Raw genomic sequence first — 24,473 nt, 5'->3', positions numbered from 1 at the left:
ATTGATTATTTACTAATAAGAAAAATCAATATGTTGTATTTTCAACGACCACTCTTTACGCGACCCGTTTCGACAGTCGGTTGCTTTAATTATTTTACATTATTATTTTTCTGAAAAATTCGCTGATGACAGAAAATTTCCTTCTGTTAATGTAGATTTAGAGAACAAATTGTTTACTTCTGTATTTCAGTAGAAAGTTATTTTACAGAAAACCTTAATTTCGCATTCAACGACTAGTTCTTTTTACACACTAGAATGCAAGTTCTAAACATGAATATAATTTTGAAAATGGTTGACAATTCTATGATTGGGACTGATAACGATGAAGACAACAAGCAAATACTTCAATTGAATAGGCTATATACTTATACAAGCAGCGTAAACAAGGTATTCAGTATGAGTTCACATAAATTGTGTCCAATCAATGCACATACTGCATTACCATAATCAAAAAAAAAAAGAATGAAGATGATATTAAATACATAAGATGAAAGTTCTTCTAATGTTCATGCAACATAATCAGAAAAAAATTCTTAGACGGCTTCACGCGTGGGTGAATTAGATCGCAAGCTTGAATAAAAGCTCAGTGTGAACATTGTAGTATGCATCGAGTGTGGAATGTCGTTTCACTAGCTTCGACTTCTTTCCAAGACGCTATCACAAATATGGGAAAGATTGGTGAGAGTTGGTTAAAAAAAAAGTAACGACAAATGATTGATATGTTATTCTTTCTGAGAAACGATATAGACACTAGTTATCATACAAAATTCTCAGCATTTGTATAAAGCAACAGAACACCGATGTAACGATTAACTATTACTGTGGCTGATGCATTCTCTAAGATGGTCTGCATTCGTTGTTGCCATCAACTGACAACAGCTCAGCGTCATTAAAACGGGACTAATGCATTCAAAAATTCGATATTTTGATAATAAAGCTATAAACGTTTCCATTCACCAATGTAAGTATTTTTCGTGTCCCGTAGGATTTTTATAAAATAGTTGCTATTATGTCAGGAAAATAGATCATAAGCGTTATCTGACATACACGTCTGGGAAGCTAATACGACAAATAGTCAAACTTTGCTTTACACTTATTGTGAGAATATTTATTGCAAATAGTTATTAAAGTTATATTATAATAATTACTATCCGATATAATAATTATTATTATTAAATTATTATTGTTGTTGCATCATCTACTAATTCTTCTCTCTATTTGTTTCTGCTTATATATATATTGGAGTGAACTCTCTTTTTATGGAAAATAATATCAGATAACAATAGACACACACAGTTCAAGAGTTAAGGAAAATGAAGATATCACACTAAGTAATTGACCATTGTGCTCTCCTGGTTTAAATCTCTTAGGATATGTCAGAAAATTCATTTTTGGAAGTTCATGTCGACCACAGAACATTCTTCAATTGAAAGAAATGCGCTTTTAAAGATATATTTTCTATTAAAAGAATTGATCAGCATTATTTTAAACATGAGGGTGGATATTTCAATCAACTTGATCTGCCTAATTACATTTAGGTAGATCTTAACCGAAGTAAAAGATATCCCTTTGCTATTTTTCCTTCTGAATAGACAATTATTTATGCTGAATATGCAATTATTATGCATGCACCTAGTTCATTTTTAAGTTACTGTGTTTTCTTTATCTTTCAAGTATAGGTTATTGCTTCCATATGGTGATTTTCCTGATTTTAGTTGTTTTGTGTGTGTGTGTGTGTGTGTGTGTGTGTGTGTGTGTGTGTGTGTGTGTGTGTGTGTGTGTGTGTGTGTGTGTGTGTGTGTGCGTGTGTGTGTGCGTGTGCGTGTGTAAGTTAAGGCGCTTAAACCAATCCGTTGTTCAGTTTTGCATACTAAAATATATTAAATATAATATTTATTGTTTTACTAATTAATTTTAAAATATAGTTATTTTTATCTACATGTAATGATATTTTAAACTCTTAATTTAATCCAAATTAATTTCCAAAACTTTACCTTAATTTAGCCCTTCCTAACTTCATTCTAAAATAAAAATAATGCGCCATCAGAACTACGTTTCAAATGAGAGTGATACTTCGGTACCTTTGAAAAGGTGTCAAAGGTCATTCCCTCGGCGCGTGGCTGGAAATCCTATGTTATATAAGGCTAGTCATCATCTGTTCGTCCCTTTTTTCGCTCTTCTGCTTTGTCCCACGCTGCGTTTTCTTGTATATAATCATGCCTACCACTCGGAATAGAATAAAACGAAATTAAAAATACCAAGTCCCTTCACTGCTTCGGACCTGCATTCTACTTCAATCAAAATATGTTACATACATATATGTGTGAGTAGTATATATTATACTATCATTGCATAACAGTATTTAAAATAATATGATATTCATTTTTGTGCTTTATAGTTTCAATGTGGTGGCTCTATTATACATGAAAGTTTTATATTAACCGCAGCTCACTGTTTGTTTAAGAAGAATATGAAGAGAGAAGAAAAAGACATAATAGTTAAATTAGGTGAGTATATTAAGGATAAAAAAATTAATACTATGTCCGTTGGATAAATAGACTAGAAAAATCGTTAAATGAAAATGGATTAAAGATCCTTGATTTAATCATATGAAGGGCAGTAAGATATATCCTATATCCCTTTTAAAGATTTTTTTCTTATAAACTTGTTTTTTATTATTTTGCAACAAAAATTATTTCATAGATATTCGAATGTATCTAAAATTTAATTAAATTACAGTATAAATGAAATTAATTAAAATATCTTACAATAATTTTATAATATAGATTATAAAATTATTGATTTTCAGAAAATTGTTTATTTTATTTACGTTGTACTATATTTATATTACTTTTTAATGAAGGGTGATTTTAATCTCTATGGAGTGACGAAGATCTATAGAAATTTTTCTGAAGTTAAGTCATGAGAACCTAACAAATCTTTGTGAGAACCTAATGAGAACTTAACCTTTCTAACGAATCTATCAAACAGAAGATAGAGAAAATATTGTTTAAGAAATTTTGCAATTTTAAAACATTTCTATGTGACACTATTACGGGTGGCAGTGTCCAATATGTATGTTTGGATGATGACTTTTCCGCTCAGATATCTTCCTCTTCATCATATCATCATTCTAAATTTTGAATTCGAATCCAAGCAGACGATGTATAAATTCAAAACAAAACAATATTCAGAAAGGTTAATGTGTCAGTTAGCAGACCATTTTTATTATCAGACAGTATATTAGCATAGTTATACCCTTCAGATCTTTCGTTGCATTGAAAGAATTTCAGGTTGCTTAAAAAAACCGGTACGGAAAGTCTCCCCGGAAGCTTCTTGCATATTCTCTTATAAAGATTATATATCCTTTCGTTATGAAACAATGGACCGTGGGAAAGGCATTGAATGCCATGAGCGCTCAGATTTTTATTTTTAACGTCCCCACTGATGTAAATTATGTGGTACGTAGTATAGTAAAGGAAGCAGATACATTATGCATCAACTGCCTGCCATTCACAGAAAGTAAATACTTACGAGACATCGATCTGGAGTGACTCTATCGCTTTTAGAGATGCATAATCCACGATTTTTTGAATAACAAATAATTTTGCTATTGTTATTTTTAAATATTTGTTCCAAATATCTGTTATTTCAATCATATTATAAATTAAAAATTATTACATAATATTAAATATAAAATTCATTAATTGTAATTAATACTTAATTTACTTTAATTACTTACTACTACTATAACATATGACTTAATAATTTACTTTAATATTTAATTTACTTAATTTAATACTTAAGTAACGTGTGATTGAATTAACTTATCTGTTTCAGCTTACTTCTTAAATTTGATTTTTTTTTCAAAACTATTTATTTAATTTCTTTATTGGAGTAATCCATTTTCTGAAAAATTTGAATTAAATATATATGTCATTTCTTTAAATTGATTACTTTAGTTCTATAGACTACCAATAGATGGCGCCAGCAGTAAACATTATATGCAAAGTCAAGTCACAAGCAATTAAAAAGGATTTGTATGGAATAGTGCATCATCAAATGCGAATATCTGAAGGTCAAAATCACTCTCATGAAGTGGAGCGGCGACTTCACACTTTACAGTAAAGTCACCGCTCCAATAAATTTCAGTGATATGCAATTCCAAGAATAACCGGTCCGTTCACTTTTCAATCCATTCACAGATTTCTCTTTTTCTGTTCCGTTCGAGAGCTTCCATTGGACAGATCGTATCGATTGTACTTTCCAGTGAATTCACCGCTCCGGTAAATTTCAGTGATATAGTATCGATTGTTACTTTCCAGTGAATTCACCGCTTCGGTAAATTTCAGTAATATAGTATCGATTGTTACTTTCTATCGTGATCCAAAATCTGTAATCAAAATATCACCCGTAAGATTGTATCAAGGATTTGAATCACACCCCTCTTTAAAAAGTATTGATCACTGGTATTTGTGATTTTTTGATAATGGTTACGTAATAACCGCTCTTAAAATATTCGTCATCCCTAATCGCTTTTACTGAGTATAGTGAGCAAATATTAATGATATTTTTTTTGCGATTAATCACTTGCATGCGATTGATACGTATATAGCCAGAAACTCGAACAAATATTTGGATACCCATTGTCTAATCGATTGTAACCAGAATTTGATAAAAACTTTAATTGTAGTCTTAAGATTCATTAAGTCATTGTGTTTTTGAGTTATTGAGTTAACATGCAAGCAAAAGTGCAGACCGGCAGAAGGTTAAACCTTTTGACAAAATAAATTCTAATTATAATACACATCTACATTTTAAATCCTAAACCAATGTAAAAAAAAAAAAAATTATATCTAGAGATATAAGTTTTGAAGTATTCGTGTTCAGTTTTAATCGAACAACTGGACAGACAAACTTCGCCTAAATGGATTTTGCTCAAAATTTAACAGAAATCTACAACTTTCTTCTAAGGATCATACTTCAAAACTAACTCAAAGCGTTTTTAAGTTACAATGTTTAAAAGCCAACAGGTAGATCTATATCCGAATTCGGAGACATCTGAATCGGAATCTGACTTCGAATTTTCCGAAATCGGAGCGATCTGAAACTTGGAGATTTATCAAAATCCCTTGGGAGAACTTTTTTGACGATTATAATACTTTCTCTTTCTACTAGTTCGGAAAAGGTAAAGTAAAAAGTATGAGGTAAAAAGTATTATTTAATATTATTATCTCTTAGTTAGCCTCTCATAATAAGAAAAACGTTCAGCCAAATCTTGCAGAATTTTCAAACGTTGCAAAACTCAAACTTTACTCATTATATAATGCTCTTTTTCTTCTCTACTGTATTCTCTAGTATGCTCACAAAATGAGCACTAAAATTTTCCAATCGATGCTAATAATAATAAAAAGATAGAAAACAACATTCTGCAAAATAGTTCATTGAGTTTATGTCGATCAAAATTCACACAATCCAATGGCATTTTTCAGCAGATATCAGCAAAATATAAGATTCAGGAAGAGAAACAATTAGTGCAAAATGTGATATCATGATTTAATCATTATATTCTAGGTTTGACTGATGTGAAAAATCAATCATCTTTGCAAGAATTTGAAGTTAAGAAAATCATTGTCCATCCAGGCTACCGGAATGGAAAGATCTTTGATTACGATATCGCTTTGCTTCAGCTGAAAAGGCCAATGGAATATACCGACTTAATTCGACCAATATGTTTGCCACCTCGAGGTAAGTTTGAAACGGTGGGTTCAACCACTTAAGTTCAATGATTAGAGACTAGTTACTTCATGAATGGCAAGAAATGGACCCATTCGATGTTTATCTCATAATAAATGGAGCTTATGTTGAAAGCGCAAAAAAAAACTTCAATTCAGCTATATATTATATGTGTCTCCATCTATTGTCGTTCTTAGAAATTAAAAAAAATTTAAACTTGTTTCTTATTTTTGGATAATCGTCTCTCTCTCTCTCTCTCTCTCTCTCTCTCTCTGTGTGTGTGTGTGTGTGTGTGTGTGTGTGTGTGTGTGTGTGTGTGTGTGTGTGTGTGTGTGTGTGTGTGTGTGTGTGTGTGTGTGTGTGTGTGTGTGTGTGTGTGTGTGTGTGTGTGTGTGTTACAAAACTTCATAGCAATATTCATATGTTGAATTTTTAATTATTATAAGTAATCAGTTTTAATTTTTTTCAATTTCATTTCCTTATTTTTCAGAATTACCACTTGATACAAGTCTCTACAAACCAGGGGAAAGTGTAATAGCTATAGGCTGGGGACATACAGGCATCGTAAATGTAATGGAACACGTTGACATCCAACCTGTTGATCAGTTGAAGGAAATAGTACTTCCCATCCAGCCGGAGGAAAGGTGTCGAAGGGTTGTACTTGATAGAAATTTACCTGAAAACGCTTTTACTGAACGCATGTTTTGTGCCGGAGATGGAAGAGGTGAGTTGAAATGCATTCAAAATGAGAAATAATTTCAGGTCCTTTGCAAAAAAAATTCAAATTTAAATGGATTTAAGCACATATTAGCTTATTTATAAATTATCAAAATTTTAAAAAAGCAAGCTTTAAATACTAAATCCACTCGAACCAACAGTAAGCGACAATAACTGCTGACATTTGCATGTTGGCTACCTTAAGGGTAATTCATTATATATATACGTAAAATTAAGCTGTTGCATTGAAAAGTAAAGATCAATTTCGTTATGGGACTCAAAGGCAATCAACGACGTTTGCTAACTTCTTTGCTTTATGTGTAGTACTAATGCATTAGAACATATTATACATGTAATTTAGAGGTTATAGAAACGATCTGTTCCGTATTCAGTCTTTTATTCTTTGATGAAATGGTTTTATTGCTCATTTTATAAAGATATCGTGTTTCAAAAATATCAGATATTTTCAAATCAAAATATAATTTGAATATAATTATACTGTTACACTAATTTTTGTGCATATATATAATTTTACTAACCAAAACAATTTTTAAAAAATATTGGCAGTTAATGGGTTAAAATGAACATAGTCGACAAATTCATTGTAACAAAAGCGTTGAAAATTGCGCAATAACTTGCCATTTTCATTTTGAAAATTTAAATTAATTCATTCATATTTTACTCTTTTGAATTGGTGGTTTGAAAATCTCAATACAGAAATTCAACCATGCACAAGAATTCTTATGTTGAAGTAACAATTAGGCTTTGAATGGGTAAAGTGCAATTGAGATTTTCCCTTGACTTTCTAAATTTTTTTCTCGTTTTATTAAATCCAGATAATTAAAGCAATATCTGCGATTTCTTTCAATATTCTTTAAATTTCAAAAATCATGATTTAAAGCTTTTAACCACTTGCACAGGCACCTACTTTGTTTATGTGCTAAATAAGATTTTACGCTATAACTCAAAAATTTATCTAATGTAAAATCATAAAAAAATTTGTATACACCAAATTCCAACAGATTTTTAATAAGTTGCTTGAAAGTAAACAAAAAAAAATTCATATCATATAAATCAGCCAATCAAAAAATAACCTATAGTTTCACTGAAAAACTGGTCATGTATCACGGATTTATAAAGTCTTAATATAATAGACTTGCATTAATTTATTTTACTGTATTATTTTGAGAAGTCAGATTGAAATCCAATCATACAAGTGATATCATAGATATTACCGATAAACACTATTATGAATAAAGGAAGACAGAGGGGATACGATATTAAAAAAAAAAATTGAAATCAGCTATGTACGAAAGTTTGGAAGTCCCCACAGACTAACAGAATATTTCTAAAGTAGCAGACATTGAGTACTATCCTCACAATTTGCCCCTAATGCTGATCCCCCATTTGTATATTTTCATGAACCACGATGAAACTTGAAACTGAACTGCAACAAACAATATCAATTAGACGTGTTAGGGCCAACACGACTTCGACGATTTTAGAACACAATCGTTTAGACGTGTATAGCGCGTCTTTCAAAAACACCAGCGAATAATAATTAACTGGAATTCTTGGTAATAATAATTAATTGCCATAAGCTAGATTTTATTCCATAATATATATATATATATATATATATATATATATATATATATATATATATATATATATATATATATATATATATATATATATATATATATATATATATATATATATATATATATAATTCTTTTCATTACAAGGTAAGAATGACACCTGCCAGGGGGACAGCGGAGGACCATTGATGCAGTCCGGATTAAATGAAGATGGATACACTTACTATACTCAAGTTGGAATTGTCAGTTGGGGTGTAGGATGTGGATTAGAGAACACATACGGATACTATACGCGTGTTCAAAAGTTGGTGGATTGGGTTACCAGCTACATTCCTTCAAAAAATTGAAGTTTTCTTCTATACATTATTTGCAGTGATTGAATAAAAGGATTTTTTTTTCATTTGGAACACTATGAATTTTCTTGTTGTGTTATTTTTTTAAATAAAATAATAAAAATAGTTTATTCTTTATTGTAGCATTATATTTAATAATTGAGGATTTTGATTAAGTTTTAAATGTAATGATACTCACTACATATCAATTCTGTTTGGCACTATAGCATACACAAGCAAATGCTACACAATAGCTAACTACATCTCAATCGGTGGATTTTCTGTTTCCACTGTAGCACACACAAGCTCTCAATCTCACACCATGACCAGAAAGTTGCTGTGGTGATCTATGGAATCAAACCTCGGATTCAAATCTCAGTGATTATCCACCTGCGATCCACCAGTAACTTTTTCATATCCACATATTAGCTGCAACCATAATTTGTATCTGTGTATACATAAAAATCAATATGGGCAATAACCTTCGGTTTCTATCTCTCATGTCGACATGAAATAAAAGCCCTTGTTTTAGTTTTAAAGTGGTTCTCCTTATCCATTATCTCATCTACCACGATGAATTCATAGTTAGCTTAAGCAGAATAGCATCTCATCTTTAATCTCAAGACACCTTAATTGGAATGGATCTCGTAGTTAGGAGACACAGTCAGATTATAAGACGGACATCCAACTCTCCAGAGCACACCAAGGAGATGATACCCATAACGTACTAGAAACATATATACAGTCTATTTGCTGTTAACTCTTTCACTCTCATCTGGTCCAACCTGCCTGACAAATTCTATCTTGTCTGTCCGGATTCTGTTTCAAACGAGGGGGGCAGGTTGTAAAACGAGTTATCACTAAAGATGTTCTTGTTTTACATTTTGCGCCTTTCGTTTGAAACAAAATAGGCCTCCGGGATAAAATTTGTTCGATCTACTGGGCCTGGTCAGTGGTTAAAAGGTTAAACCTGTGATCAATTGATTCAAAATCCTTGTCATGAAAACTTATCCAGCAGCCTATTATAAAGAAAATAATTACACTATCCTCAATATTTTTATTAGAGATTAAACATTTTAATAAAATTTCTATTTAACGACTTATTAAAAGGATCTATTACAACATATTTTAAGACGATGAACAAGAAACATTTTTGAAATTTGGATGATTTATCTTGACTGCCCATCGATTCTATGTTTCAGTATTGACTAAATAGAAGACAAACTGACGCTATCTGATGTTTTCAACTTTGACTCAAACGTTTGATCAAAGAATTCGTCGGTTGCAGAAACGTCTCTGCTGCATGCTAAGTTGCAGAAACGTTTCTGCAACATTTAGTGCAATTAAATTTGATCTAGCCTTTGATGAATTAATTAAATTAATTAATTAATTAAATTTCTAACATTTGATGGCAAAAGAAGCAGTTTCAGTTGTTTCTGCCGCAGTGGTAGTATTATCATGTTTCAGGTTTTTAAGTCAATAAATGAGATGTAAAAATTAATTATACGAATTATAGAGAGAATATTGCAATCGTCAAAAAATACGAACTCGAAATTTTTACGAATCTCCACGTTTGCGATTCCTGAGTTTGAAATGGACATTTTCAGCTTTATGACTAAATATCTATTTGTCTGTCAATACAATAACTCTAAACCACTTTGATTTAGACGGAAATTTTGTACATGAACTTGCAACTAAATTTGTAGATTTTTTTTATAAAATTTTGAATGAAATCCATACGCAGTTGTCTGCCTATCTTGCTATTTACCTTCTAACATTTTTCTTTTCATTTTGTCCACTAATATTAGCTGACAGACCGATTAAAAGAAAGTCGGATTCAATAGATAATACTCATTTACAATTCTAATGATTAAATGATATGCCAAATTTTAATTCATTTCACGTCTTTCAGTTTTGAATTATCCTGTTCACAAACTAGAGAAGCATAGACCTTTCGTAGACAAATTTCGAGATTCCTAGTACTCTTCAATTTTGAGAAACAAAAGCTAATTGAAAAGCTTACCGTTATTACAGGCAATTTTTTCGTAGTTATAATCGATGATAAAGTCTTTGCTGTGAAATATGCAAATAAATAAGAAATATTCCAAATATTTCAAAAATTAAATATTCTAAATTCTAGAATTATTGAATTATAGTATTCAAATTGAATTCATTCCAAAATTAGTTCTATCGGTCACAGGTTTCATTGAAAACTAGAAGTAATTTTTTTTTACTATTACAATACTTTCTCTTTATGAAGAAAAATTGGGAAATTACAATATTTTCTTTTAATTGCCTTCCATAATATCACTTCAATGAAAACAGTTTAAAAATTACATTATGTTTGTATACGAATATATTATATTTCATTCTAAGTAAAAGCAGAAGTTTTGCAAGGATTTTAAACCTCCTGAAAAAGAATGATAACATTGAATTTCGTTGTGCTGATCAAATTTAAATTGATAAAAATTACTGTTTTATTTGAACATTTCAATGCAAGCACTTTATCACCGATAACAACTGAAAAAAAAATTCTTTATGTAATAACATTATTACTTTCAATTGTTTTAATAGTAAAAATATGTCCTGAAAGCTATGTTATTATTAATTATTAAATTTAAAAGCCAAAAAACATTTTATTCAAAAGAAATTTTTATCGAATTTTTAATTATTTATAATTTATTACACATCTGTATTTTTATGCACATGTGTTAGAATCAGGTACAATACATCAATTAATTAAGAATCTATTCGATGTTTTGATATTAAATTCATGGGTAAAAAAAGATATTTTGATGAAAATTTCTTTATGCACTATAAAATCATAGCATATTTTGACCAAAGATATTTTACAGAACTGAATTTTCAATAATGGATCTCTTACTTTCCTGTAATTAATACTTACATTTTATTTAGAGAGTAAAAAATTTATGTAAAATATTAAAAAATAGAATTTTTTATAAAAAAATTCAACAAGGGAAATTTATATGATATTTCAAAAACTTTAAAGTCTTTGAAGATAAAATAGAAAGAGTTAATTTCTGAAAACGTGGAAAAAATGCAAAACCATGTATTAATAATACATAGGAATATGTAAAAGGAATCAAAATTCCTTGCCAACAGAAAGCGATGTTTTAATGTTGCCAACAGAAAGCGATGTTAAGCTGATCTGCTACTGACTTAAGTTTAAATTTTAAAGATTAATTTAGTTTTTCGGCTTGTGAAATCAACTGTTAAAATTTGTACAGCTTTAAAATGCTTTATAATTAAGCTGCAGTTAAATTATAAAGCATTTTGATTGCCAATTGAATCAAAATAGTGTTCTATGCTTTTAAATTTGCCTTTTAATATCAGTTGTTAAAGTAATTATTTATTTTTTATCTAATGAAGTGCGTTGTATTTCCCCTTAACCGGGTATAAATTTTAAACACGATGTTTTGTTTTTAGTCCAGAAATAACCCCCGGGATGGCACCTCAAAATGAGGATGAGATGCTTCCGGTATGGTAATTGGATCTCGCCCCTCTGGAGGGTACACGAAAAGGTTGGAGTCTGACTCCTCCCACCAATGTCAGGATGTACTTCTTTAGGGAAAGGTTGTACCGTGGCCGGTAATGGCCCTTAGGACTCAATCATAGTTCCCATTAGTGTTGCTGTTGCGGCGGTCCAGTCATTCAGCATTTATTTATCCGTATGCCTTCGTGCGGGTTAGAGAGTCAGTGATATGACTTATAATCCAGAAATAACAGCTTCCTTCTTGGCTTTGCTACTGTAAATCCTAATGTTCATTTTAAAATAAAAAAAAAACGTATTTTATTTATTGTGTAAATTTTAAAGCCGGGTCAAAGTTCCTAAGTTAATTATATTTAAGGGAATTTCTTTTTGCCCAACATCATCGATATTCCTCAAAGCGTGCATATCAAGCCCGCATCACAGTTAAGTAGTACCAAGCTTTCCTAAAAATATATATATATCAAATGTATCTAAATAAATAGGAAACATTTTCCGATTACGCATGCTATCAGCTATGGATTAATAATCGAAACACCAACTTCGACTGAGTCAATAGATTAACAATAAAGAGTTAAAATTCAAAATATCGAAGTCAAACAGGATTTAAGACATCCATTCAGGAAAACCAAGTCAACATTTTCTGCAATTGAATTACTTTTTATATTTTCATGAAGATAATTCTCGCAAAAGAAAAAAAAAATGGAAAGTTTGAACAGAGATTAGGGGAAAAATTTCAGCAATGTTAGAATTCACACAATGACCTCTATTCGTTCATGGAATATTATACGCAAGCATTTTTAAGAATCACGAATTCATAGTACACTCCGATTCGTTTCGAGGGAATAGAAGTGGGATACTAAAAATGTAGCTTATTCTAATTATTTTTTTTGGGGGGGGGGATACTACACTGCTTAAAAAGGCTAATAACTAATACCATCTTATTCTCTTATAATAATTTCCTGCACAAATTTGATTCCAGTACTTGTCATAACTAATTTAGTAATTAAAGCTGTCATTGCGAATAAGAAAAGTTTTGCTACTAGATGTTTTGAAAAAAAAATTAATCTGAATTACCAACCAACCAACTTAATTCCAATCAAATAATTAGGAAACAGATTCAACAATTCAATTCAAATTCAACAATATATCGGCGCATGCAACCAACTCCTTGTCCGGTTCTATTTAACAAATAAAAATTAACACAAGATTAACTGTAAGAAAATATTAAAGTTTACTGTAAATGTACGCTCTCATAAAATAATGCTGGATTGGTTGTAAAAAAAAATCGGAATTTAAATAGAAAATATGCAAAAAGAAAATAAAACTAGACGAAAAACATAACAAGTATGACAAAATCATAAAACATATAAAAGTAATAAGATATTTAAAGTGGACTAACAAGATATTCAAAATAAAATAATAAAAATATGAAAAAAAATAATTTTTAAAACTGCAATAAAAAGCCAACATTATCAGAATTGTAAACAATTATAATTTATCAAGGAAAAAAAAACTAAAATGAAAGACAGATACAGATAAGATTTTGCCAGATATTTTTACAAATTTATTTTCCATACCAATTTATTCTAATAAGAGAACAATTAATTTGGGTTTTCAATGAATTCTAAAACCATTTATAACAGAATTACATTTTGGAAAAATTTATAAAGGAAAAAAATCAACATTATTTATATATAATATCTAAAATGTATTATCAATTTTTTTAAATGAATAATAATAACGATATCAAATTATAATCAAATTTTAGTAACAATTAAGCCACACTAATATTTTCATTCCAAACCTATCCGTGGATTTGGGACATCTGAGACTCAGAAAAAAAAAACCTTACATTCCACAGTTTTAAATCTACGTACCATCACCTCTAACTGAGGAAATATCTAAAAATAAATATATCTTACAAGGAAATAAATAATCAATTTCGAATTCTACTTCCAATTTTGTATATTCAGCCATGCTTTTGACAAACTGGTTTGTTAACAGCCTTAGGGAAGTCCGATGTTTCTCTCTTGTTATCTGTATTTACATCAGCGCAAGGGCGGTGAGTCTTGACCCGTAGTGATTATTACCCGCCATAACAGATGAAGCAAAGATATTCTTCTGGAGCTGATGAAAGAGCAATATAAGCAACGTAATTTCCATAACACATCACAAATTGATATTTAACAGATATTTCTCAATTGCAGAGGGCATTGAAATTGGATTAGATTGATTTATTTTTATTCAGTTTTAGGTAAGTAATATCTGTTAGCTTAGATTGTTCTTATTTGCTATGTTATTGGAACTCAGACAACAAGAAACATGTCTGATTTCTTATTTGTAATCTTCTTTCAAATGCTTTCCGTAAATTTAATAGCTCGCAGAAGAAAATAATGCAGATTATGAAATGTAAATATTAGTGGCTAATAGTGCAATTTTCATTATAAGAAACGTGTATTCATTGCGACATTTTTTAAGTATATTTCATAAAAATATTGTCAAAATGTCATCAAATATTCAATCGGGTGATTTTCTTTTATTGTTGAAAGTGTTAATATTGTTTTTTTTTTTTTTTTTTTTTTTGTTATTGTTAAAGATGGTCTTTCTTTAATATCTATGAAGCTCAAAGAACTTATAAAAAAGTGAAGTTACAATACCGCTAAGTTTAAAAGATATTTGAAACGCTATAATGTCGTGAAACTGATATCCTTTACAAATATTCATACATACAATGAACAGAACATATGTGAGACTATTAAAATAGTACTGCTTTTATGTCTGACGATTTGACGGAATTATGAACATGAAAATTTCATCGAAACTATTTAACTGAAAAATATACCCAATAACTCCGGCGAACCAGCTTATCGCAAAGTCTCCCAGAAATGTAATATAATAACAGCATAATCATGCGTATTTTCTCCTTTACTTATTAGAAGAGATATCCATACAACAATGTAATACTAATTGTGACATTCATAGAACAATATGTGTACTGATAATAAAAATTTGTGTGTGTGTGTGTGTGTGTGTGTGTGTGTGTGTGTGTAAATATAACATTTGATCCAAATCTTTAGTGCCATTTCCGAGATACCCGAAATAAATAAATTTTTATATATACATGAATTGCTCGTTTAAAATTATAAAGTACTTTCAAGAGATTTCAAAGCACTCCTCGGATTTTAATATCATGAAGTTTTTGAGCCGGCATACTTTCCGTAAAATGCGTTAGGTAAGGCTTGTCCAAAATGCTCTATAACCCTCAGTCCATCAAGGAAGTTATTTCAAATTTTTAAATAAAAATAACAGAAATTTTAATGTTTTTGTCTCAATAAGTTTCCAGCATATGGTGCAGAAATTATTTTTACACAGTTTTAATTTTTTTTAAATTAGTTTATCAACGATGCCAGCTTAGTTTCGCATTTATTTTTCTTTAATTAAATAATAATAATTTGTATGTAAATTCTCATGAAATTAGGTACCCTTTATTCATAAAAAAATCCATTGCTTCCCATTAGGAATAAATTTTAACTGTTCATTCTCTTTTCAAATGCTCAGTAATTTATTTAACTGTCGAGTAGATTTACACAGTATAGCATTGATTTTTTTTTAAAAATTGCTAGCTCAATATTTCAAAAGTATTTGATTTTCAAACTTTCTTTTGCTTCAAATATAATTGAATTATGTCTCATTTTATATTGTCCTCAAATTTAAATAATCGACAAAATCAAAGAAGCAACATTGAAGCCGCTATCACAAGACTAAGTCGCAGTTTTTAGTTCATTTGAAAGATTATAACCCCCTAGATATATCACCAATGGACACTTGCCTCCATATTTTAGAAATGTTATATAAACAGTCTGACAGTCACCCCACTTCAATGATCAAGCAGATTTTGCTTTGTGTGTCAGCCATCTCATATCACTAGTGGTAACATTCTTCGAAAAAGCGATAAGAAATCAAGATGGCAGATATGACTAAGGCTTAAATCTTCACGGCGATCCATGCTCCATGTGTCTCCTTCATCGAGAATGCGACTAAACCCGAGCTATTTTTATGTCTTTCTTGAACTGAAGAACTTTTAATGAGACCAAAGCTTCCAAACTAATGAGGAGCTCCAAAGGAGCGTTAATGCCTATCTCATATCACTAATGGCAACATTCTTCGAAAAAGTGATAGGAAACCAAGTTGACAGATATGACTAAGGCTTAAATCTTCACGGCGATTTATGCTCCATGTGTCTCCTTCCTCGAGAATGCGACTAAACCCGAGCTATTTTTATGTCTTTCTTGAACTGAAGAACTTTTAATGAGACCAAAGCTTCCAAACTAATGAGGAGCTCCAAAGGAGCGTTAATGCCTATCTCATATCACTAATGGCAACATTCTTCGAAAAAGTGATAGGAAACCAAGTTGACAGATATGACTAAGGCTAAAATCTTCACGGCGATCCATGCTCCATGTGTCTCCTTCATCGAGAATGCGACTAAACCCGAGCTATTTTTATGTCTTTCTTGAACTGAAGAACTTTTAAGGAGACCAAAGCTTCCAAACTAATGAGGAGCTCCAAAGGAGCGTTAATGCCTATCTCATATCACTAATGGCAACATTCTTCGAAAAAGTGATAGGAAACCAAGTTGACAGATATGACTAAGGCTTAAATCTTCACTGCGATCCATACTCCATATGTATCCTTCATCGAGAATGCGACTAAACCCGAGCTATTTTTATGTCTTTCTTGAACTGAAGAACTTTTAATGAGACTAAAGCTTCCAAACTAATGAGGAGCTCCAAAGGAGCGTTAATGCCTATCTCATATCACTAATGGCAACATTCTTCGAAAAAGTGATAGGAAACCAAGTTGACAGATATGACTAAGGCTAAAATCTTCACGGCGATCCATGCTCCATGTGTCTCCTTCTTCGAGAATGCGACTAAACCCGAGCTATTTTTATGTCTTTCTTGAACTGAAGAACTTTTAATGAGACCAAAGCTTCCAAACTAATGAGGAGCTCCAAAGGAGCGTTAATGCCTATCTCATATCACTAATGGCAACATTCTTCGAAAAAGTGATAGGAAACCAAGTTGACAGATATGACTAAGGCTTAAATCTTCACTGCGATCCATACTCCATATGTATCCTTCATCGAGAATGCGACTAAACCCGAGCTATTTTTATGTCTTTCTTGAACTGAAGAACTTTTAATGAGACTAAAGCTTCCTAACTAATAAGGAGCTTCAAAGGAGTGTTAACGCCTATCTCATATCACTAGTGGTAACATTCTTCGAAAAAGCGATAAGAAATCAAGATGGCAGATATGACTAAGGCTTAAATCTTCACGGCGATCCATGCTCCATGTGTCTCCTTCATCGAGAATGCGACTAAACCCGAGCTATTTTTATGTCTTTCTTGAACTGAAGAACTTTTAATGAGACCAAAGCTTCCAAACTAATGAGGAGCTCCAAAGGAGCGTTAATGCCTATCTCATATCACTAATGGCAACATTCTTCGAAAAAGTGATAGGAAACCAAGTTGACAGATATGACTAAGGCTAAAATCTTCACGGCGATCCATGCTCCATGTGTCTCCTTCATCGAGAATGCGACTAAACCCGAGCTATTTTTATGTCTTTCTTGAACTGAAGAACTTTTAATGAGACCAAAGCTTCCAAACTAATGAGGAGCTCCAAAGGAGCGTTAATGCCTATCTCATATCACTAATGGCAACATTCTTCGAAAAAGTGATAGGAAACCAAGTTGACAGATATGACTAAGGCTTAAATCTTCACTGCGATCCATACTCCATATGTATCCTTCATCGAGAATGCGACTAAACCCGAGCTATTTTTATGTCTTTCTTGAACTGAAGAACTTTTAATGAGACTAAAGCTTCCAAACTAATGAGGAGCTCCAAAGGAGCGTTAATGCCTATCTCATATCACTAATGGCAACATTCTTCGAAAAAGTGATAGGAAACCAAGTTGACAGATATGACTAAGGCTTAAATCTTCACTGCGATCCATACTCCATATGTATCCTTCATCGAGAATGCGACTAAACCCGAGCTATTTTTATGTCTTTCTTGAACTGAAGAACTTTTAATGAGGCTAAAGCTTCCTAACTAATAAGGAGCTTCAAAGGAGTGTTAACGCCTATCTCATATCACTAGTGGTGACATTCTTCGAAAAAGTGATAGGAAACCAAGTTGGCAGATATGACTAAGGCTTAAATCTTCACGGCAATAGTGTCTAAATATAGTCAATTTTGGACATAACTTTTGGCAATAAATTTATTTTGTTCCTTGCTTTTGTAGGGTTTTTTTTTGTGATATATCGGAGTTTGAAAAAAAAAACGATCTTCGTAATTTTAGAAATTTATAAATTTGATTTAGCCGAGATAAAACTATCAACGCCGAGATAAAACTATAAAACCTCAAATGTTAAAATAAATCATGCTTTTTAATTTGATAGTGATTTAATTTGTTATTATTTCTCTACAGTTCTTCAGACAAAACCTTTATGCACAAAATGTTTAGTGCAATCAAGCCAGCGAAAGTAATGCGGTTGAAATCCATTTTACAGCTACTACTACGGAGTCCTTTAAGTTTAACATTATGGTAACCTAAATAAGCAAGCTGGGTAGATATTCTAGCAAACCTATTATTCTTTTTTGTGTTACTTTTTCGCCGTGTTTCTTGCTATTTCGGCTACATAGTACTTGTATCTAGTACTACTACTTGTCGTTTTGAAGGGTCACATTAAAGTAGATGTCAACAAGTAAAGCTAACAAATCAAGACTTAACTTCTCTCATATATTTATAATACGACTAGAGGCTCCAATTTTTTTACTTTAATTCGCGTATCTTATTAAACAATCAAATGCTTCGGCTAGATTGTTGATTTTCTTGGAAGTCGCCCTTTTAATATGAAGTACATAACTACTTACAATTCCATCTTTGCTATGTGGTAACACCGCAGAAAAAGAATTTAATAAAAACTGGAATTTAAGCGAAAACGAATTATTTTTTCCCTTGGGAAAGCTTTCGGGAAAATATTTTTTTAATGTTGAATGTATGAATTAAACTCTAAATTGAGGCAAAATTAAGCAGCGCAAAATAAATGGATGAAGAGCACTGTAAAATATATGCATCGTTATTTTTACTAAATGAAAGAATAATATGGTACTTTGAAAAATTAACAAAAACAACTTCAAATTGAAAAAACATTTTATAAATAATTTCTAATATCTCTTCTTCTCTTTAATATTTTATAATAATTTATAAACATTTTATAAATCAGAATTTTCAGTCATTTTTTTTAATTCTTTCTGAATCAGTGCATCTAAAAAAGAAAAAATCCAAACTATTGTAACTGGAAGTTTAAAGGCGCTTATGGTGAATAGTTGGTTCACCAAAAATAATGGTTATATTTTATTTTGGTTAAATATCTAATGCATAACTTGAAATTCGTGATTTCTTCAATAAAGTACTTTTAGACATCAAAATGTGGCAGATATTAAAGCTGTATATTTTAATTGCTTCACACTCGTGCTATTTATTGTTGACAAGAAACTTTCTAATAGAATTAATTGCATGACATTAACCATTTAAATCGTAGCAGTCCACGAAATCTATCTTTTAATTGCACATGGGCTATCTTATCATTTTACATTCTGATTCCTCAGGTAAGTATCATTACAAAAGATAATAAGTTGAAACTTTCTTTCTTAACATTCAGCAATTTAAGTAAAACATACAACTGAATATCTGATGAAACAATGAACATGGTTTGGACATTAGTTATTTATCATTTGGTTCAGGTGCCGTCCTCGTCATTTAACTGCTGTTCAAAATGACGAGGTTCGTCTCAAAATAGCGCTAATGTTGTTTTAAAACGAGACATTAATGTAACTAAACTAAACTAAACATCATTTGGTTACATTTCGCCAGCTCAAATTGTTTACATGTTTGCCGAAGCGGAAAATTTTAATTCAACGCTTTTTTGGAGGAGAGGGGGATAAAGCGAAAAAATTAGAGTAAATAAAAATGACAGTAAATCCATTAATTTTGATTAAAAATCAAAGTTGTCAAAAACGAGAAATTAGGACAAATAAAATTGTTCATAAGAAAATCCAGTCAGAATTAAAAAATAGAAGTGTATATGTTTTAGTTTAAAAAACAAAGTTTCCGAGCTACATCAGCATTTCCAATTAGTTTCATCACTTTTGAAGTATAGCTAAGTACTCAGAATACTCTTTTATTATTCTCTATCTATTTAAGTAACTTTAAAATAACCGGATAAAAATAATGTAGTGTTTTTAGTATTCATCAGATGCATTCATCAAAGATGATCGACATGACTAAATTAATCTTATCAATATTTACCGTTTTCAGCGATTATTTGATTATTATTATTATTTCAACCAATTTTGATGAAATTGATTGTTATTATTACTATTCACTTTTTCTGCCTATTTATCAAAATAGGCAGAAAAAGTGAATTCAATTTTGATATTTAAATAGAATCATATATTTCTACTTTCTAACATTTACATATATAATTCTGTTTCCAGAAAATTTTAATACTAGAAATTGATCAATTAATTTTTAATAATTGAAGAAAATTGATGTTAGCGATTCATGTGATTCGAAACACTTTTTAAACACTTTTAAATATGAATATTTTTATAATTTCTCTTATTACTAATAGAAATGCTTAGCTATATGGAGAGCGATCTGAGAATACATTGGTCCCAAAAGAATAACAAGAGATTCTTTTGGTTGACAAGCGCAGAGAGCAAAGGGTGTAACCCGATAGTAAATTTATATGATTTGATCTGAATTCTATTGATAACTTAATGAAAATAGTTTCCTTGCAGTTTCTAATAAGTTTGATTTTTCTTTCAGATGGCGTAAACTGTACGATGCACCGGATCATACCTTATGTTGTGATCTGTCTTTTAATGCATTTATTAGGATACGTGGTCTGTGGTAAGAAAATTACGTTATTTTTCAATAGTTTCGATATTTTTTTCTATTTCCACAAAAGGGATTCATTTTCTCTTTCTTGGTCCTGAAGTATACAGCCAGAATAATAAAGTCTTCAGAAAATTCAAAACTGACATTCTGTTTTCTAATCTCTTTCAGTCTTTAAATAGCATTTTTGGAAATATGTCTGTCTGTCGGTAAGTACGTGAACATATCTTTCGAAACGTAGCGATACGAATTAATGAAATGTGCTATGTGGTCTTAGGAAAAAAACTGTTTTCTCTATAAAATTTTGAACCAAGTTCAAAAAAATCCTAAAAAAAGGACTAAGGAAAAAGGAAAAAAAACTGTTTTATATAATAAACTTTTATATAATCCAAAAACAGCAGCTTATGAGCCTATATATGGAGGAAACTCATTGTGAGCTCTTTACACCAAAAGCAGATAATTCATTATAAATAAAATTTGTGAACAAGTGATTTGATGGGCTATCTTTTTACTAATGTGTCTGTGAACACAACTGTTCAACAACTCAACGAAGTAGTTAGCTGAAATTTAACATACTCCAAACTTCTAAAACTGCGATCAACTTCTTTTGTGTTATGTTATGATGATGCACAAATAAACTCAGAGAGAATAAAAAAACATTTCTGATTCCTAATCAATACATTTCTTTCAGATCCTTATCAATTCAAAAACAGAACTAAAAGGAGTGACATCCTACGAGATGAGGTCGCTGAAATGGAAGCTGAGCAGAAATTTGGAGAATATAACGAGGTTATAATGAAAATTTCGCACAACAGGTCCAAAGTCAATAGTGGCAGGTCAAGGTCAAGGCGTGGGTTAAATACTAATTTGCCAGGCAGACTCTTTTTTTACTTCGTTTTCGATGTTTCAGAAAGTATCAAGGAAACGAACTTTAAGAAGAGTGTTGAATTTGCAAAGGCCATCGTTAGAAAAGTAAGAATCTGTGCAACTATAAAAATTTTTAAACTAAAATATCTCTTTATTAACTTTTCAGTTCTTTGAAATCTAAATTCAGAAATTTAATTGATTTATCTCTTCGTCGTCCGTTCTTCTACAAGTTAAAACTTTTAAATGTTTAAGACGCTTTGTAATTGTTTACTTTTTTTGAATTTTTATTTATGTTTGTTCTAATCTGTACAGAGAAAACTAATATGTACGAATATATCTGTACTAATATATTATAGTATATAGAGTATATATACTAATATAATACAATTAGTATAAAGAGATATATACTAATCTGTACAGAGAAAATAACACTACCTGCGCCGAAAAAGAGGACCGCTGGGGAGAAATTTTCGCTAACAGAAGACTCCGAAAGGGTTAAAAGAGATTATTTTACAAATCGAAATCATTTAATCACAGGCTCGAATACAAAATAAATTCCTTCGGGACGTTTTAAATTCATTTTTTTTATCAAATCCTACACTAATATTTTCTACGGGGTCTATCGATTCCCAAATTTTAATGAAAATATTATAATAATCATGAAAAAAATTTATCAAAATCCTAAGGAGACAAAGTTGAATAAAAATTTAATTAATCTTTAGATTAACAATTAGAAAAAAAAGCCAACATTATTTCAATGCTGGCATTTTAACCCCTCCAAGACTAGCTCGTGTAGAAAGAAGCGCTGTAACAGGACCGGGCGCTCCGTAGTGAAGCGTCACCACAGGCCCATGCAGTTTTCGCAGTTAATCCTATAAAAAAATTCATATCAAATCATTATTTTAATGAAATTACTCCAATTTTACAAATAACATTTGTAATATATTACTATTTAATATGTATGAATATACAGAAGATAACATTAATAGGAATAAATGAAATAAGCAAAACACTCACTTTTTAACTATACCCACGAAAACAAATTTTATACACACAAAAACAAAGTTATAAAGATTAAGTAATATTTCACTCTCACCCCCAGCAACAATCAATTGAACGCCCTTTCCCATATTCACCTAAGAAAAAAAAATAAAGCGATCAAAAAGAACGCCGGATTCCTTTAAATCACGCGAGCACTTTTAGACAACCGTTTGTTTATACCAATAAATCTATCAAATCTAAAAATGCGAAACAGAAACCAATGTCTTCCCGCATAGAAAGGTCAAATTCCATAGATGCAATAGAGACAGAAGGTCAAATGCATTAGACGGTTAAACTTTTCACACTTTTTTTAATTGAAAGGCAAATTAGAACTGATCGAAAACATACAAAATACTACGTAGCTATCCCGAAACTGTACATTCCTCCTATATAAGCATTCTATTCTTTCGCCACTCAGTCAAAATATAAACAAAATCCCAGAGCGAAATAAATCATTACCTTTTAAATGCTCAGTCCTCTCGAAAGAGCCGAACACGTGTAATGATATGTTTGACGGAGCGCCTAGCCCCGAGGGTTGGGGCTTAATCTCCGGTAGATGGAAAACTTTTATAAGACTTGGCTTTCAGTATTTGACGTGATCATCTTCGCAAAAAAGTCCGATGAACTGGGTTACAGGAACAGACAGGAGATGAGGAGGGAGGTGCATGACGAAGCTAAGGTAACAAATGTCTGACAGGATGTGATAATAAGTGCAACATGGATTGGGAAAACGCTGCCGAGCAATTTATTAAGTTTATGAAAATAAAGTTAAGTAAAAATAAGAAGTAATTATCGAAAGAGCCGAACACGTGCAATTGCTTGCATTTTTAAATACCCCGGATCAAGTAAAAAAATAAAAAAAAAGCTTAGAACGGATAGCATGTATTGAAGGTCAACACTCTGTGAGATATACGTCAAAATTATAACGGACAACCGCCATCTAGTGCCATTTAAAAATTGAAATAAAACATTCCAAATTGAAATCGCGCATACGCGATCGTGGACTCCTGGAATGGGAAAGGCGCGTCTCGTATAACGATACCGAAAACTTTATTTTTCAATTACTCGAAGAGAGAAATGATTTCTCTTTATAAATAATTAGAAAAATAAGTCTGCATTTTTGCACCGCCGCTAGTGGAACTGCTACCCCCCCCCCCTTTAGCTATCGAAATACCCATTAAAGACGGGATTGGTGAATAAACAGAAAGATAATACGTTTTGCCTATTAGAGAAATGTCAGGTTAGCTGAATGAGGAAACAGAAATCATAACTGTATTACAACATTTCAGTTATATTATTAACCAGTAAACAAATGTCAAAAAAATCTATTTTCACAGAAATTATCCCACCTTTTAAGAAAGATTTCTCTAAAAAAACTTATCTGTTTTAGGATGGATATGCAACATGAATAATTACGAAATATAATTTTATGATTGAGAGAGTTTTATTTTGAAGCTGGAAAAGTAGATCAGTAATAGAAATGCTTCTTTAAACGGTATAATTTTTACATTATTCTTCTTATTCATAAATATACAGTAAAATAAATTGTGACGTCATAAAAAATGATAACAGATATATCTATACTAAATATCTTTTCAAGTACCTTGTATTTGGGTATTTTAAAATAACAGCTCCTCAGACGAGAGTAAAAATTATGCTTGGAAAGATATGATTGCCTATAAAAAAATAAGTGAT

General features: G+C 30.9%; 2 protein-coding genes across 4 annotated transcripts in view; both read left to right on the top strand.

Moving 5' to 3' along the window:
* The window catches only part of LOC129965689 (sushi, von Willebrand factor type A, EGF and pentraxin domain-containing protein 1-like), a 46,320-nt gene extending 37,866 nt beyond the window's left edge, over positions 1–8,454 (top strand). For both annotated transcript variants that reach the window (XM_056079795.1, XM_056079794.1), the window contains 4 exons: positions 2,399–2,507; positions 5,575–5,748; positions 6,227–6,460; positions 8,202–8,454. In XM_056079795.1, coding sequence (XP_055935770.1) covers positions 2,399–2,507; positions 5,575–5,748; positions 6,227–6,460; positions 8,202–8,401 — 717 coding nt within the window. In that variant the 3' untranslated portion in view covers positions 8,402–8,454. The remainder of the gene's footprint in view (positions 1–2,398; positions 2,508–5,574; positions 5,749–6,226; positions 6,461–8,201) is intronic.
* Positions 8,455–14,028: 5,574 nt separating this feature from the next.
* LOC129965522 (collagen alpha-3(VI) chain-like) overlaps positions 14,029–24,473 on the top strand; it is a 60,743-nt gene continuing 50,298 nt past the window's right edge. For both annotated transcript variants that reach the window (XM_056079493.1, XM_056079492.1), the window contains exons 1-3: positions 14,029–14,151; positions 20,802–20,885; positions 21,562–21,842. In XM_056079493.1, the coding sequence (XP_055935468.1) occupies positions 20,819–20,885; positions 21,562–21,842 (348 nt within the window). In that variant the 5' untranslated portion in view covers positions 14,029–14,151; positions 20,802–20,818. The remainder of the gene's footprint in view (positions 14,152–20,801; positions 20,886–21,561; positions 21,843–24,473) is intronic.

This window comes from Argiope bruennichi, chromosome 4, assembly GCF_947563725.1.
Source record: "Argiope bruennichi chromosome 4, qqArgBrue1.1, whole genome shotgun sequence".
In the NCBI taxonomy this organism is placed as follows: domain Eukaryota; kingdom Metazoa; phylum Arthropoda; class Arachnida; order Araneae; family Araneidae; genus Argiope; species Argiope bruennichi.
The sequence above is the reverse complement of the archived record's forward strand: the minus strand, read 5'-3'. Positions and strand labels throughout refer to the sequence as shown.